Raw genomic sequence first — 15,728 nt, 5'->3', positions numbered from 1 at the left:
ATACCCTATGTAAAATACCTAGAATACTGCCAGATATTTAGTAGGTGTCTGATGAATATTAGTTTCCTTTTTTGCACTTCAATGGCATTGAGGATGCTTTCAAGAATATTTGCATGATATTTAGGGAAACAGCTATCACATGCAAAACTTTTCTAATGCTAACAGCAACTCCAGAACTCCAGAAAAGAATTAAAGATTGGAGTAATGAAACAGAAGGACCCTGCTGGTAAAAATGAAAATAGGAATACCATATGATGGTATTTTCTTTTAAAATTAATTCTGTGAGAGGCTGGTGGAATTTTTAGCTCTGGTTCAATCCATTTATGTTGGATCTAGTGAGACTAATATCTCCTAAAGAGCTCTATCTCTTGGTCCGGGCCCGGTAGCTCACAGTTGTAACCCCCGCACTTTGGGAGGCCAAGGCAGGCAGATCATCTGAGGTCAGGAGTTCGAGACCAGCCTGGCCAACATGGCGAAACCCCGTCTCTACTAAAAAGACAAAAACTAGTCGGGCATGTTGGCGCATGCCTGTAGTCCCAGCTACTTTGGGGGCTGAGGCAGGAGACTCGTTTGAACCCGGGAGGTGGAGGTTGCAGTGAGCCAAGATCGTGCTACCGCACTCCAGCCTAGGCGACAGAGCAACACCCTGTCTCAAAAAAAAAGAAAAAAAAAAGAGCTCTATCTCTTGAACCCTGGGTTTTCCTTCCTGACTGAGCTGCATGTTCTTATTCTTACAGGTTCCCAACAGTGACTGATCTTTCCACCTCATCAAGGGTCCCTTACCTCCCTACACCTTCTTGCTACTGAGTTTGTGGTCAGTGTGACTTTTTGAGATATTATTTTTTTACTTTGCAAACAAATGGAAAAGACTAATTTACTTCTCTATTATATAGTATAACCATCAATTACATACTAACAATTTTGTATGTGTCTTTAAATATAATCATATAAAAGTGACATTCTGTAGCAGGAAAATGTATACAGAATTAATTTGGCTTCAGATTTACTGCTTAAGTAATATTTTTATTATCTTATGCCACAGAAGAGATATTTGTGTCTTTATTTTTAAAGTGGCTATGTGCCTCATTTTACAAAATAAAATCTTATTGTACTAACATCATATACTAGGCTTCAGTTACTGAAAGCCAAAAGAGGTCATGAGCTCCTGATGTAACTCACCAAAGAGCCTATGGATTAAAAGGAGAATATGTTTCCCCACTTTTATCTGGTTGCCTCTTGCTTTTGCTTAGTTTCATAATTCCTGACCTTTTGGGAGAAAGACAAAATTGGTGTGTGCTTATGACCAAGGACTGTGCTTGAATATACAACTAGGAAGGCCTCTCAAATGGTTTAAAAATAATTACTGAAAAGATTCAGACTTGCCATTCTTTTTGATTATACATAATCCTTTAAAAATAATCCACCCAGGCCAGGCGCGGTGGCTCACGCCTGTAATCCCAGCACTTTGGGAGGCCAAGGTGGGCGGATCACCTGAGGTCAGGAGTTTGAGACCAGCCTGGCTAACACGGTGAAACTTCATTTCTACTAAAAACATAAAAAATTAGCGGGGCGTGGTTGCACGCTCCTGTATTCCCAGCTACTTGGGAGGCTGAGGCAGGAGAATTTCTTGAACTCGGGAGGCGGAGGTTGCAGTGAGTAGAGATTTCGTCACTGCACTCCAGCCAGGGCAACAGAGCGAAACTCCGTTTCAAAAAAAAAAAAAAAATCCACCCAATATAGAAACAAATGACAATTACAGGGATTTGTAAAGCTATTAACATTTCATTGCTCTCCTCGCTCTGTCTCCTCCTAGTTGAGCAGCTTTGGACAAGGTACTTGACCACTCTGTCTCGGTTTCTTCATTCGTAAAATGCAAAATGACAGTAGTTTCATCCTCGTAGGATGACTGTGAAAATTAAATGAGTAAACTTGTAAAACACTTAAAACAGTAGCTATTCTTCTGACCACTCCAAATTGAAAAATATCAAACAGGTATACCTTGTTTCTCCAAAGTCATGTCAACTTGTTTACTATCAAACAATATACAGTTAGTAATAAAACAAAGGTATGACTTCATGTCCCTTTTGTTACAGAATGAGTGCAATTCATATTGTAGGAATATTGTGCTTTTTACTCAGTTTAACTGTTGTCATATAGTTGGTCTGAAATGGAGGCACCGAGACACCCTCAGTATGTGTCGTTATGACATCATTATAAAAATCATCCTAGCCCTTGGGCCTGGACTCTTGGTCTCTGTTATGGGCTGAACTGTGTTCTCCAAAAAGGTGTGCTGAAGTCCTACCCCCAGTATCTCAGAATGTGACCTTTTTTGGAAATAGAGGCACTGCAAGTGCAATTAGTTAAGTCGTCAGGCTGGAATAGGGTGGGTCCTCATACAGTAAGAAGGGAAAACAGACATGGAGGGAAGATGGCCACGTCGAAGGTGGTGGAGGTTGGAGTGATGTTGCCACAAGCCAAGGAACGTCTGGGGCTAACAGAAGCTGGGCGAGGCAAGGAAGGATTCTTCCCTAGAGGCCTTGGCAGAAGTCAGGCCCTGCTGACACCTTGATTTCAGACTTCGAGCCTCCAGAACTGAGATAATACATTTCTGATGTTTGAAGGCACACCGTTTGTGGTGTTTTGTTATAGCAGCCTTAGGAGACTATTACACGCTCCTAGACCAGAAACTAGAACAAAGAGGCAAGTCTCAGGTCAACCACAGAAGCCCCAGTCCTTAGCTACAAGGATCCAAGTTGTCAGGAAAGCCAGCTTCTGTATAGAGGATCCTTCCCGTGGGAACTGCTGAGACCTGGTAAGCCAGGTGCTGGCACAGCTGGGCCAGCCCTTTGGGACTAGAAAGGGATAGAATGAGTCCCATAGGCTTTGTCAAAAGTTTCCCTGACCACCCTACCTAGAGTGCACCTTCTCCTCTCGCTCTTTGTCCTTTTACCTTGCTTTTTCTTCATAGCACCAGTTCATCTTTGTTTACTGTCTGGCTTCCCAAGTACCACTATATTTTTTTGAGATGGGGTCTTGCTCTGTCGCACATGCTGGAGGGTAGTGGTGCGATCTTGGCTCATGGCAGCTTTGACCTCCCAGGCTCAGGCGATTCTCCCACCTCAGCCTCCTGAGTAGCTGGGACTACAGTCATATGTTACCACGTCTGGCTAATTTTTGTATTTTTAGTAGAGACAGAATTTTGCCTTGTTGCCCAGGCTGGTCTCGAACTCCTAGCCTCAAGTGATCTGCCTGCCTCGGCCTCCCAAAGTGCTGGGACTATAGGCGTGAGCCACTGTGTCGAGCCCCCAAGTACCACTTCTACCACCAGAGTGGAAGCTCTCTGAAAACAGACCACAGATGATAATTTCAAATTTTCTTCAGTGTCCTTTGTATTTTGCATAGGTGATTTAAACATTTTATTTATTTTGTGTCTCCCTGCAGTTTGCAAGTTGTTTTCCTCTTTAATCAGACAAAGGATATTAAAAACTATAAGCTTTCTATAAAGTTTTGTTCACAGTTCATATCTCTAGCGCATATTAGGTATTCAATGAATATTTGTTGAATGAATGACTAGAATAAATAATGTTATGCTTCTTTTTTTTTGAGGCAGGGTCTCACTCTGTTGCCCAGGCTGGAGTACAGTGGTGCAATCACAGCTTACTGCAAGCTTGAACTCCTGGGCTCAAGTGATCCTCCCTCCTCAGCCTCCTGAGGAGCTGGGGCTACAGGTGCATTCCAGCATGCTGGTGTTATGCTTCCTTTATTCTCCATGTTTAATTCATCTTTTATTCCTCAACAGTATTCAGCAACTTCTTTTTAGAAACTATTGATTTTTGGCCAGGTGCAGTGGCTCACATCTGTAATCCCAGCATTTTGGGAGCCTGAGGCAGGAGGATCACTTAAGCCCAGGAGTTCAAGAGTTCAAGACCAGCCTGGGCAACATAGTGAGGCCTTATCTCTATAAATTTTGTTTTAAAAAAGAAATTATTGCCAGTCTCAGCCACACTGAAGAAAACCTAGGAAAAGGATTTGACCCTACTTGAGCCACAATTTAGAAGGGCATGTCCACACCACAATTCTCTGAGGTTCCCAATGGCTGGATTCTAATACTTCCCTAGGCTTTTGGTGTAATACTAAGTTTGCTCTACTCTACTAGATATTTTCTTGTCATACGCTCAACTTCAGGTCTCCTTTGGAGGGAGGCTTTAGGGAACATTGGCAGATTCCAATGTATTTAAATAATTAACATGACATTCCTAGCTATTGTTTTATTCATTGATGAATTTTGGAATGTCATTAAAAATTGTAAATTTGGACCTAGATGCTGATTGCTTATTTTCAGAAAACCTACAGAATAACCTCAGTAATAAAAACAAAGTGGGCCGGGCATGGTGGCTCACGCCTGTTATCTCAGCACTTTGGGAGGCTGAGGCGGGTGGATCACGAGGTCAGGAGATCGAGACCATCCTGGCTAACACATTGATACCCCGCCTCTAGTAAAAAAATACAGAAAATTAGCCAGGCGTGGTGGCACATGCCTGTAGTCCCAGCTACTCGGGAGGCTGAGACAGGAGAATCGTTTGAACCTGGGAGGCAGAGGTTGCAGTGAGCCAAGATTGCACCACTGCACTCTAGCTCTGGGTGACAGAGCAAGACTCCATCTCAAAAACAAACAAAAAAACAACAAAGAAATGGGCCCTGCATAGTGGCTCGCGCCTGTATCCCAGCACTTTGAGAGGTCAAGGTAGGTGGGTCACCTGAGGTCAGGAGTTCAAAACCAGCCTGACCAACGTGGTGAAACCCCAACTCAACTAAAAATACAAAAATTAGCTGGACATAGTGGCAGGCGCCTGTAATCCCAGCTACTCAGGAGGCTGAGGCAGGAGAATCACTTGAACCCAGGAGATGAAGGCTGCAGTGAGCTGAGATTGCGCCACTGCACTCCAGCCTGGGCAACAGAGCGAGACTGTCTCAAACAAACAAACAAACAAGCAAAAAAAAAAAAAAAAAAACAAAGAAACCTAAAACTCAGGGTAAGTGTAGAGCTTGGGACTCTGCTAAGACTCAACGGTGCCCTAGAGGATAGCCATTCAGTATTATCATAAATCCTGAAGTCTTCCATTTTGCCATCCTTAAAAAAACTGTTTCTGAGCACAAGGACACTGGCACATGAATGAACAAACGACTTCAGTTTGTCCTCAACTGGACAGACTGTCTTGCCAATCAGGCCAACCCTAAAGCTACAGAAGGAGCTTGTCCTGAATTTCCCTGAGAGCCAACAGCACTAACAACTGTTAAACCAGAAGAATAAACCCCAAGTATTGGCACACACTCCACAAACACATTGCCCAGCAGTTGAAAGCCAAGGACAGGAACAGGCAATGCCTGCCAGCTGTTCCAGGGGAAAGGGTCCAAACTGATCTTAGACTCAGCTTTGCTTGAGTTCAGCCCGTATTGCTGGAGAAGATCCACCAACCTTCCAGTGGCCTAAGATGGATCCAAAACTGGCAGTCACTGTTCCACAAAGGTGATACTATTATTTCAGCTCTCAAAAGACAGTCAAGAAAATCCATGTAACTGGAAGATGAAGGACAAAGATCAGGATAACACAAAATTCTGATTGTCTTGTCTAATGTACAGGATTTGAAATCAGGCTTCTATATGTGGAAACCATGTGTGTTTAGAGCCTTAAGTTTCATGCAAATTCCTGTAAAATGATCACTGATCAGATCATCTGTAAAAATGTGGAATCTGGGTTAGATGGTCTCTCAGGCCACTTCCAGCTCGAAACTCTGACTTGCTGTCTCTGTATTCTCATAGGGTTTTCTTGCTCACTAAGTTTTTAGGAAAATAATAACTGAGAAAATAAAAATTGAATACAGTCATACAGTCATCTCAGGATACATTCTGAGAAAATCATTGAGTGTACTTACACGAATCTATATAGTATAGCCTACTATACACCTAGGCTATCAGGTAAGGCCTTGATATGGTTTGGCTGTGTCCCCACCCAACACTCATCTTGAACTGTAGCTCCCATAATCCCCACGTGTCATGGGAGGGACCTGGGGGAGGTAATTGAATGATAGGGGCGAGTTTTCCCATACTTTTCTCATGACAGTGAATAAGTCTGCACATGCTTTCTTGCCTGCCACCATGCAGATGTGCCTTTGCTCTTCCTTCACCTTCCACCACAATTTTGAGGCCTCCCCAGCCATGAGAAACTGTGGATCCATTAAACCTCTTTTTCTTTATAAATTACCCAGTCTTGGGTATTTCTTCATAGCAGTATGAAAATAGACCAATACAGGCCTATTGCTGCTAGGCTACAAACCTGTACAGCATGTTACTGTACTGAATACTGTACTGAATAACACAATGGTAAGTATTTGTGATAGAAATTTTTCAGCTCCATTATAATCTTAGGGGATCACTGTCATATATTAGGTCCATCATTGACTGAAACGCTGTTATGTGGTGCTTAACTGTATTATGTGACAAAATGTGTATAAGTAATTTCATTTAATTAAGAGTAGAAGCTCTCCTGCAGTGTTCTGATATACTCTAAACTCTAAAATTATCATTCTACTCAGTATTGCTGATCTCTTCATTGAGCTTGTAAACAAGCATCTACACGGAACCAATTAATTTTAATCTAAATCCATTTTCTTTTGTATGAAAGAGGTTTTTTCCCCAAGATTTGTTTCAATCCTTTAGCCTAAAATGATAACCCCCTATATTTACTTAGCGATGTTAACTTTTCAAAGTATGTTCTTTTCTACCATCTCTCTAGAATGTAGGCTCCTAAGAGAACTACTGTCTTCTGGACAGTGTCCAGCACACAGAAGGTGCTCAGTAAGTCCCAGCTGAAGAAAGTGAATATGATGCTCACAAGAACTCCATGGGTAGACAAGGGTCTCACCACTAACCCCTTATTTGACAGATTTAGGTACTGAGGCACAGGAGCCAGATGAGGAAATTAACCAAAGATATCCACATGCCAGATATTAACTTTGATTGGATCTTTTTTCTTAGACAGAGTCTTGCTCTGTAACCCAGGCTAGAGTGTAGTGGTGTGATCTCAGCTCACTGCAACCTCCACCTCCTGGGTTCAAGCAATTCTCTGCCTCAGCCTCCCAAGTAGCTGAGATTACAGGCTCCGGCTACCAGTCTCAGCTAATTTTTTTTGTATTTTTAGTGGAGATGGGGTTTCACCAAGTTGGCCAGGCTGGTCTTGAAATCCTGACCTCGTGATCCACCAGCCTCGGCCTCCCAAAGTGCTGGGATTACAGGCATGAGCGACTGCGCCCGGCCGATTGGATCATTATTTTTTAAAAAAATCTATAAAAGATGGTCATGGGGGCCGGGCGCGGTGGCTCACGCCTGTAATCGCCGCATTTTGGGAGGCTGAGGCAGGCAGATCACTTGAGGTCAGGAGTTTGAGACCAGCCTGGCCAACACGGTAAAACCCCGTCTCTACAAAAAATACAAAAATTAGCCAGGCCTGGTGGCAGTCGTCTATAATCCCAGCTACTTGGGAGGCTGAGGCAGGAGAATCACTTGAACCTGGGAGGCAGAGGTTGCAGTGAGCCGAGATTGTGCCACTGCACTCCAGCCTGGGGGATAGAATCAGACTCTGCCTCCAAAAATAAAAAAAAGGTCATGGGACAATTGGGGATATTTTAATATTGAATTGCCCATTCTATATTATTAGATATCATGAAACTATTATTGTTATTATTTATTTTTATTTTTGTAGAGATGTGGTCTTGCTGTGTTGCCCAAGCTAGTTTTGAACTCCTGACCTCAAGTGATCCTCCCACCTTGGCCTCCTAAAGTGCTGGGATTACAAGCATGAGCCACTGCGCTGGGCCTATTTCTTTAGATGATAATGTTGTTGTGATTACTCAGTATAATGTCCTTATTCTTAGGAGATGCATGTTGTGATTACGATATTTACAGTTGGTATCATGATATGTGAAATGAACTTTCTATTGGTTCAGTAAGAAAAAAAGAGATAAAGCAAATATTGAATTAATAAAATGTTAATATTATCTGCATCTATATGGAGAATAAATGGTATTCTTTGTACTACTCTTTCAAGTTTTTCATTAAGAATTGGGGAATAGGCCAGGCGCGGTGGTTCACACCTGTAATCCCAGCACTTTGGGAGGCCAAGGCAGGCGGATCAAGAGGTCAGGAGATTGAGACCATCCTGGTTAACATGGTGAAACCCCGTCTCTACTAAAAATACAAAAAAATTAGCCAGGCGTGGTGGCAGGTGCCTGTAGTCCCAGCTACTCGGGAGGCTGAGGCAGGAGAATGGCGTGAACCCGAGAGGCGGAGCTTGCAGTGAGCCGAGATCGCACCACTGCACTCCAGCCTGGGCGACAGAGCGAGACTCTGTCTCAAAAAAAAAAAAAAAAAAAAAAAAAAATTGGGGAACAGGCCAAGCGTGGTGACTCACGCCTGTAATCCCAGCACTTTGGGAGACCGAGGCCAGCGGATCATGAGGTCAAGAGATGGAGACCATCCTGGACAACATGGTGAAACCCCATCTCTACTAAAAAATACAAAAAATTAGCTGGGCATGGTGGCGCACACCTGTAGTCCCAGCTACTCGGGAAGCTGAGGCAGGAGAATCACTTGAACTCGGGAGGTGGAGGTTGCAGTGAGCTCAGATCAGGCTACTGCACTCCAGTCTGGGCAACACAGCGAGACTCCGTCTAAAAAAAAAAAAAAAAAAAATTGGGGGAACACAGGCAACGAAGAAACTACAGCAGAAAATAGTATATATGACTATAAGAAAACTTTAATCTTCTCTAATTATGGTTAATTTGGGTGGTAGGACTATATTGGACTATTCTTTTCATCTTTTTCTAAATTTTCCATGTGAGTAGATATTATATTTATAATAAAATATTTTAAAATTCAAATTATGTAGCAATATGAGATGAACCTTCAACACCTTTCTAGAAACACATTGTGGCAGATTGGTGTTTGTTTTGTTTTGTTTTTTGTTTTTTTTTGAGACAGGGTGTCACTCAGCTTGCCCAGGCTGGAGTGCAGTGGCATGATCTTACCTCACTGCAGCCTCGAGCTCCTGGGCTCAGGTGACTCCCACATTAGCCTCCCCAGTAGCTGGGACTACAGGTGCACACCACCATGCCTGGCTAATTTTTTGTATTTTTAGTGGAGACAGGTTTTGCCATGTTGCCCAGGCTGGTCCCAAACTCCTGGTCCTACAGACACGAGCCACCACACCCAGCCTTGTATTTTCTAAAGATGGTTGCACCTGTATATTTATCGCTATATGCATCCTACATGCCTTTCGTATGATAAGACTGACACTTCTCCCACAGAGACGTTGGATCTATGTTTCTTCTCTTTGAATCTAGGCAGGGACTTGTCTTTTTATTATTATTATTTATTATTATTTTTTTTTGAGATGGAGTCTCGCTCTGTCGCCCGGGCTGGAGTGTGGTGGCGTGATCTTGGCTCACTGCAAGCTCCACCTCGCGGGTTCACGCCATTCTCCTGCCTCAGCCTCCCGAGTAGCTGGGACTACAGGTGCTCACCACCACACCCGGCTAATTTTTTGTATTTTTAGTAGAGAGGGGTTTCACCATGTTAGCCAGGATGGTCTTGATCTCCTGACCTCGTGATCCGCCTGTCTCGGCCTCCCAAAGTGCTGGGATTACAGGTGTGAGCCACCGCGCCCAGCCGGGACTTGTCTTATGATTGCCCCAAGTATTGAAGTTTGACAAAAAGTCACAAAGTATGTGACTTTGAAGGCTAGGTCATAAAAATGAAGCAACCTCCATTTCTTTTTCCTTCTCTCTTGGGATCCTTACCCTTAGAACTCAGCCATGACATAGTAAGGAGACCCAGGCCACAGATAGGTCTAGCGAGGAATTCTGACTGACATCCTCAGCTAGTCCCCAGCCATGAGCAAGCATCAGCTGCTGTCATGATCCTGAGTGAATGATCCCTCAGAGTCCAGGCGCCAGCCTTTGAGTCTTCCAGCTGATATCCCTGACAATGTGGGTCAGAAACCAGCCATCCATTCTATGCCTGGTCTGAATTTCTAACCATGGAAACAGTGAGAGATAATGCACGATGTAACGCATGATTGTTGTACTTTAAGCCACCCCATTTTCGGGTGATTTGTTATGCAGCCACAGTAACACGTTGGGACAGTGAAATCCTCTAAGGTGAAAAGTATGTTTGCTATTGATTTAAGAAAGCAAGTGCCACTCACGGGGAAGAAGTGTCTTGTAAATTATCACTAATCTCCTCAGATGTCAGTGCATCAGATACTGTGTCTTGGCCAGGTGCGTTGGCTCACACCCGTAATCCCAGCACTTTGGGAGGCCGAGGTGGGATTGCTTGAGGCCAGGAGTTTGAGACAAGCCTGGGCAACATAGCAAGACCCTGTCTCTACAAAAAATTTTAAAAATTAGCCGGGCATGTACCTGTAGTCCCAGCTACTTGGGAGACTGAGACAGGAGGATTGCTTGAGCCCAGGAGTTTGAAACTGCAGTGAGTTATGATCTCAACACAGCACTCACTCCACCCTGGATGACACAGTGAGACCCTATCTAAAAAAAAAATATATATATATATACGTGTATATATATGTATATATATAAAATCTCTTTTCTGAAAGAAGCATTTAAATGTTGAAAACACATTATCTGCTTATTCTAGAGAAGCCCAAAATGGGCATTTTGTTTGTTTGTTTGTTTTGAGACAGAGTCTCACTCTGTTGCCCAGGCTGGAGTGCAGTGGCACAATCTCGGTTCACTGCAACCTCCACCTCCCGGGTTCAAGCAATTCTCCTGCCTCAGCCTCCCGAGTAGCTGGGACTACAGGTGAGTGCCACCACGCCCGGCTAATTTTTGTATTTTTAGTAGAGATGGGGGTTTCACTATGTTGGCCAGGCTGGTCTCGAACTCCTGACCTCATGATCCGCCTGCCTTGGCCTCCCAAAGTGCTGGGATTACAGGTGTGAGCCACCGTGCCCGGCCCAAAATGGGCATATTTTTAGAACCTAGACCATTGAGCTTGTCACTGTTTCTCACAATGTGCCACATCCTGCGCCAATGACGCAGGAAGTTAGCAGCTAGATGTTCTTAGTTCTTCCTCTGCGTGGCGGTTCTGAAGACAGGCGGTGAAAGCGGAGTGTTCCTCAGAAGCAAAAACTCTCTAGTGTTTCTGATCCATTAGTTCCGTAGCAATGCATGAGTTTTCATAACTATGGTTATATATTTTGGTAGGTTGCTATCTTCATGCAATAGTCAATTTCACTGAACCTCAATTCCTCTAAGTATGTTAGATTACACGTTTCACAATGTATTATTTGAAACAAACCAATCTCATTGAAAAACCCAGTTGAGAAGCTTCATGAATAATTTAATTGCTTGCTTTTCCTGTCAGATTTCACATATTTTGCCATGTCATTATTTAAGGAAACTTTCTCATATTGTAATACTTCCTCTTTTCTATTCAAAGAAATTGTAAACATATCAGCAAAAAGGGAACCATAGTTTTATCTGGAACACTAATATATTGAGAGAGTGAACAACACTGCCACCCTAAGATTTCCCAGTAATCTAGATGCATTTTGCTGTACTCAAGCAGGCTGATATGATTGCAGTTTGGGGAAAAATGTATATTATATATAGTGGGGTTTCTTTTGGAGTAGCTTGCTAATTTCTCCAATGCTGTTTGTCATATATGTAAAAGTAAAAACAGTTGGTATTGTGTAGCAGTATAGAATACTACCCATGTTCTCTCTATATACATATGCCCCAGAGAACCATCTGTTTCCATTCAGAGTGATAAGGTTATACAAGACCTACTTGGCCATGCAAGACAAGTTCTTTTCTTCATTTATGTCTACAAATTCAGATCATTTCTCAATAGTTCAAGATAGCTATCTATCCTTCAAAGAATGGTACAGGCCAGGCATGGTGGCTCACACCTGTAATCCCAGCACTTTGGGAGGCTGAGGCAGGTGGATGCCTTGAGCCCAGGAGTTCGCAACCAGCCTGGGCAACATGGCAAAACTCTACAAAAATATAAAAATTAGCTGGGCATGGTGGTGCTCACCTGTAGTCCCAGCTATTTGGGAGTCTGAGGTGGGAGGATCACCCGAGCCTGGACTGGTTGAGATCACGCCACTGCACTCCAGCCTGGGTGGAGACCCTGTCTCAAACAAACAAACAAAAAACAAAAAACAACACAAAGAATGGTAGAGAGAGCTGTAAAAGTAAAGAATCCATGAAGGTCTTTTGAGCTCAAAAATGTTTTTATTTCAATTATCATTTAAAAGATGTTCATTATGAAGGCGGCCTCCTGACTTGATTCACTCATTGAAATTCATAGTAGGGTCAGTTGATGACCAAGAAACTTAGCTATTTCAAAATCATGGGGTATAAGTCTTAACATCAAATAATGCATAGGTAATTCAAACTTCTCATCTTTAGCATCATCATTTCAAAAAATATATACGTTACTCCTCTAATTAGGCATAACACTTCATTAGAAGTTATATACACATCAAAGCCACCTGCAGCTGCACCAGCCTATAATGAGCTGTTTATTTGTTCATGTGACAATCTTATATTGCTACCTATTATTTCATGTGCACGTAGATACTCGATAAAGGCTTTTAAAATGAATGAATGCAAATCTTCTGCCTCCCACAGTGCATGTTCTTAAATCCTAAGCCCCATTATTGCTATTACCTGCCACCTCCATTCCATAAACTGCAGGGCCATTGTTCTATAAGCTGCTTGAGTTTAAGTGTGTTGCTTTCACAGCTCTCTTCATACTTACAGGAAGGCTCTGCCTCTTCCCCAGACACTCAAGGAATCTTTCCAGGATGCTTCCCATCCACTCTACTGAATTCACCTACTCCCTCTTGCTACCTCTGCTTATAGTATTTTGCTTCAGACCCAATTGTCACCCACCGGTCCCTCAGATAGGCGAAAGATGCTTTAGACTATTTTCTTGGGTGCTGCCCTCGGGCTCCACATCCTACAGCCTGCCTCACTCCCATCCTGGAAGGGAATTCAGATAGCTTGAACTTAGTAGTAAGGGTGATCTGACTACTGTGATCATTGACTTCAGTGTTCACCAGGCTGGTTAGCAAAGGGCCCTCTTCATCAATCCCTTCATCATTCAATTAAGGGAAAAGATCTCAAGAAAGCAGAGGCATAGAGAGGCACCTCAAGGGCACTGTGCTTTGCAGACATATGAGTTGTCATGGCAGACGATGGTGGTGACGATCACTGCTGCCTGTGTCTTTATAACCTTAGAGAAATCTGAACTCTCTTTAAGGAAATCCATGTGTAATTTCCTTCTCTGGTTGCTTCATAGGGCAGTCAAGGTGGCAGGAAGCCACAAAGCCCTGGCTAACAAATTAAAGCAATGTTCATATGATAGGCTTGGTCTTTCCTAATGGAGGAGAGGCTGCTGACTAATGGGGCTCAGGTCAGACTTCCTGTCACCAGCTGGGCTTGCACACGTGGTGAACACTGACGAATGGCTTGGGCTTTGTGCCCCATCAGCACTGGGCCCTCATGGCCCAGTAACAGGAATATGGCTGGCAAGGCAGCATGACTGCTTTACACCTGAGTTCAGAGAAAGACATCACATCCCTCAAGCCACCCAAGCAAGAAGTCTGGTTGTCATCCTAGCCTCTTGCTCTGCCTCATACCTCACAGCCGATTTGTTTACCAAGTCATAAAGATTTTACTTCTTAAATACCAAACATCCCCTTTCCTCTCAATGGCTCTGGCCACTGACTTAATTCAGGTCCTCATCATTGATCATCAGAGTTACTAAAATTAGAAGCAAATGGCTTCCTTGGGACTTGCCTCTTCACCTCTAAACTGATGTTTTCTGCAAGAGTGATCTTTCTAAATTACTAACATCAGATTTCACCACCTCTCTGACCCCCTTCTGCCAGCTTGAAACCTTTCGTTTTTTTTTGAGACGGAGTCTCGCTCTGTTGCCCAGGCTGGAGTGCAGTGGCACGATCTCAACTCACTGCAAGCTCCGCCTCCCAGGTTCACGCCATTCTCCTGCCTCAGCCTCCCAAGTAGTTGGGACTACAGGCACCTGCCACCACGCCCGGCTAATTTTTTTTTGTATTTTTAGTAGAGACGGGGTTTCACCATGTTAACCAGGATGGTCTTCATCTCCTGACCTCGTGATCTGCCCATCTGGGCCTCCCAAAGTGCTGGGATTACAGGCGTGAGCCACCATGCCCGGCCTTGAAACCTTTCAATGATTCCTCATTGCCTTTAGGCTGAAGTCCAAACACCTTAGCAGGCAAACCAGCTCCTGTCTCTTGCCACCTTTCTCCATGCCCCTCATTCCAGCTATATTCATCTAATGTCCATTTCCGATCATGTCACACTCCTTCTGCCTTTGGTGTTTTTCCATGCTATTCCCTCATCTGGAAGTGGCCATCCTTCACTAACTAGCTAACCCCTGCCACTGCTTCTGCATTCATTTATTCATGATACGTTTACTAAAGGTGACAGTGTGACAGCCACTAATCTAGGTGCTGGGCATCAGTGAATCAAACAGACAAAACTGGCCATGTGCAGTGGCTCATGCCTGTAATCCTAGTACTTTGGGAGGCTGAGGCAGGAGGATCGTTTGAGGCTAGGAACTGGAGACCAGCCTAGGTAACAGAGTGAAACTCTGATTTTACAAAACATAATAAAAAGAAAAAATAAAAAACAGGCAAACTTCCTGACTTGTAGAGCTTCCCTTCTAGTGGTGGTGATGGTGGCGGGAGGGGAGGAACAATGAAGCGAACAAACAAGTAAATTCTATGCTAGATGACAAGAGAAGTGCTATGGAGAATGACCCAGCAGGGAAGAAGGCTGGCAGTGCCAGAGCGGGCGCGGGAGTTATTGCAATTTTAAATGGAGCGGTGTATAATAGGAAAAGCCAACTGCTTTGTCTGCTACAGTCATACTTGTCATAGAATACTTCCTCTCCAGTTGCTAAAATGTGTGTGGAGTTTTCCCCACACCGACCAATTCTCCAACACCAGCTGGGTGATCTACAATTTAACTCAATTCTGACACTATGTACCTGGAGTTAGAGTCAGATCGCACAGCTTAAGGACTTAGTCCCACGAGACTGCCCCTACTTTAGATGCCAGTCACAAGCCCCAGGGTGTGACCCGTGTTCCTGACTGACAGGCTGTACACTGGAGTTCCCATGGTGCCCTCCTTGGATTTGATAATTTGCTAGGATGGATCACAGAACTCAGAAAACCACTTTACTTATGTTCACCCGTTTATTAGAAAGGATATTACAAAGGATACAGATGGACAGCCAGATGGGAGAGATGCATCGGGCCAGGTATGGGGGAGGTGGCAGGTGGCTTCCACACCCCCTCCGGGGTGCAAGGCCCTTCCAGCACCTCCATGTGTTCAGCAGCCTGGAAGCTCTCCAAACCCCACAGTTCAGGGATTTTCATGGAGGCCTCAGCACATAGGCATGACCAATTACTAACTCAGGTTTCCGCCTCTCTCCCCTTCGTGGAGGGTGGGGAGCAGAGCTGAAAGTTCCAAGCTTCTAATCATGGCTTGGTCTTTCTGGTGACCAGCCCTATCCAGGAGCCCACCAAGAGGTGCCCCATGAGAACAAAAGACGCTACTATTACCCAGGAAATTCCAAGTGATCAGGATCTCTGT

At 43.9% G+C, this 15,728-nt stretch overlaps 1 protein-coding gene across 1 annotated transcript in view; it reads left to right on the top strand.

The window, feature by feature from the left end:
* Window positions 1-15,728, top strand: part of LOC129014676 (serine/arginine repetitive matrix protein 1-like) — a 65,746-nt gene that overhangs the window by 15,062 nt on the left and 34,956 nt on the right. Inside the window, exon 4 of the mRNA XM_054452301.1 lies at window positions 738-814. Within this exon, the coding sequence (XP_054308276.1) occupies window positions 738-751 (14 nt within the window). The 3' untranslated portion in view covers window positions 752-814. The remainder of the gene's footprint in view (window positions 1-737; window positions 815-15,728) is intronic.

Source organism: Pongo pygmaeus, chromosome 1 (genome assembly GCF_028885625.2).
Source record: "Pongo pygmaeus isolate AG05252 chromosome 1, NHGRI_mPonPyg2-v2.0_pri, whole genome shotgun sequence".
Lineage (NCBI taxonomy): Eukaryota > Metazoa > Chordata > Mammalia > Primates > Hominidae > Pongo > Pongo pygmaeus.
The sequence above is the reverse complement of the archived record's forward strand: the minus strand, read 5'-3'. Positions and strand labels throughout refer to the sequence as shown.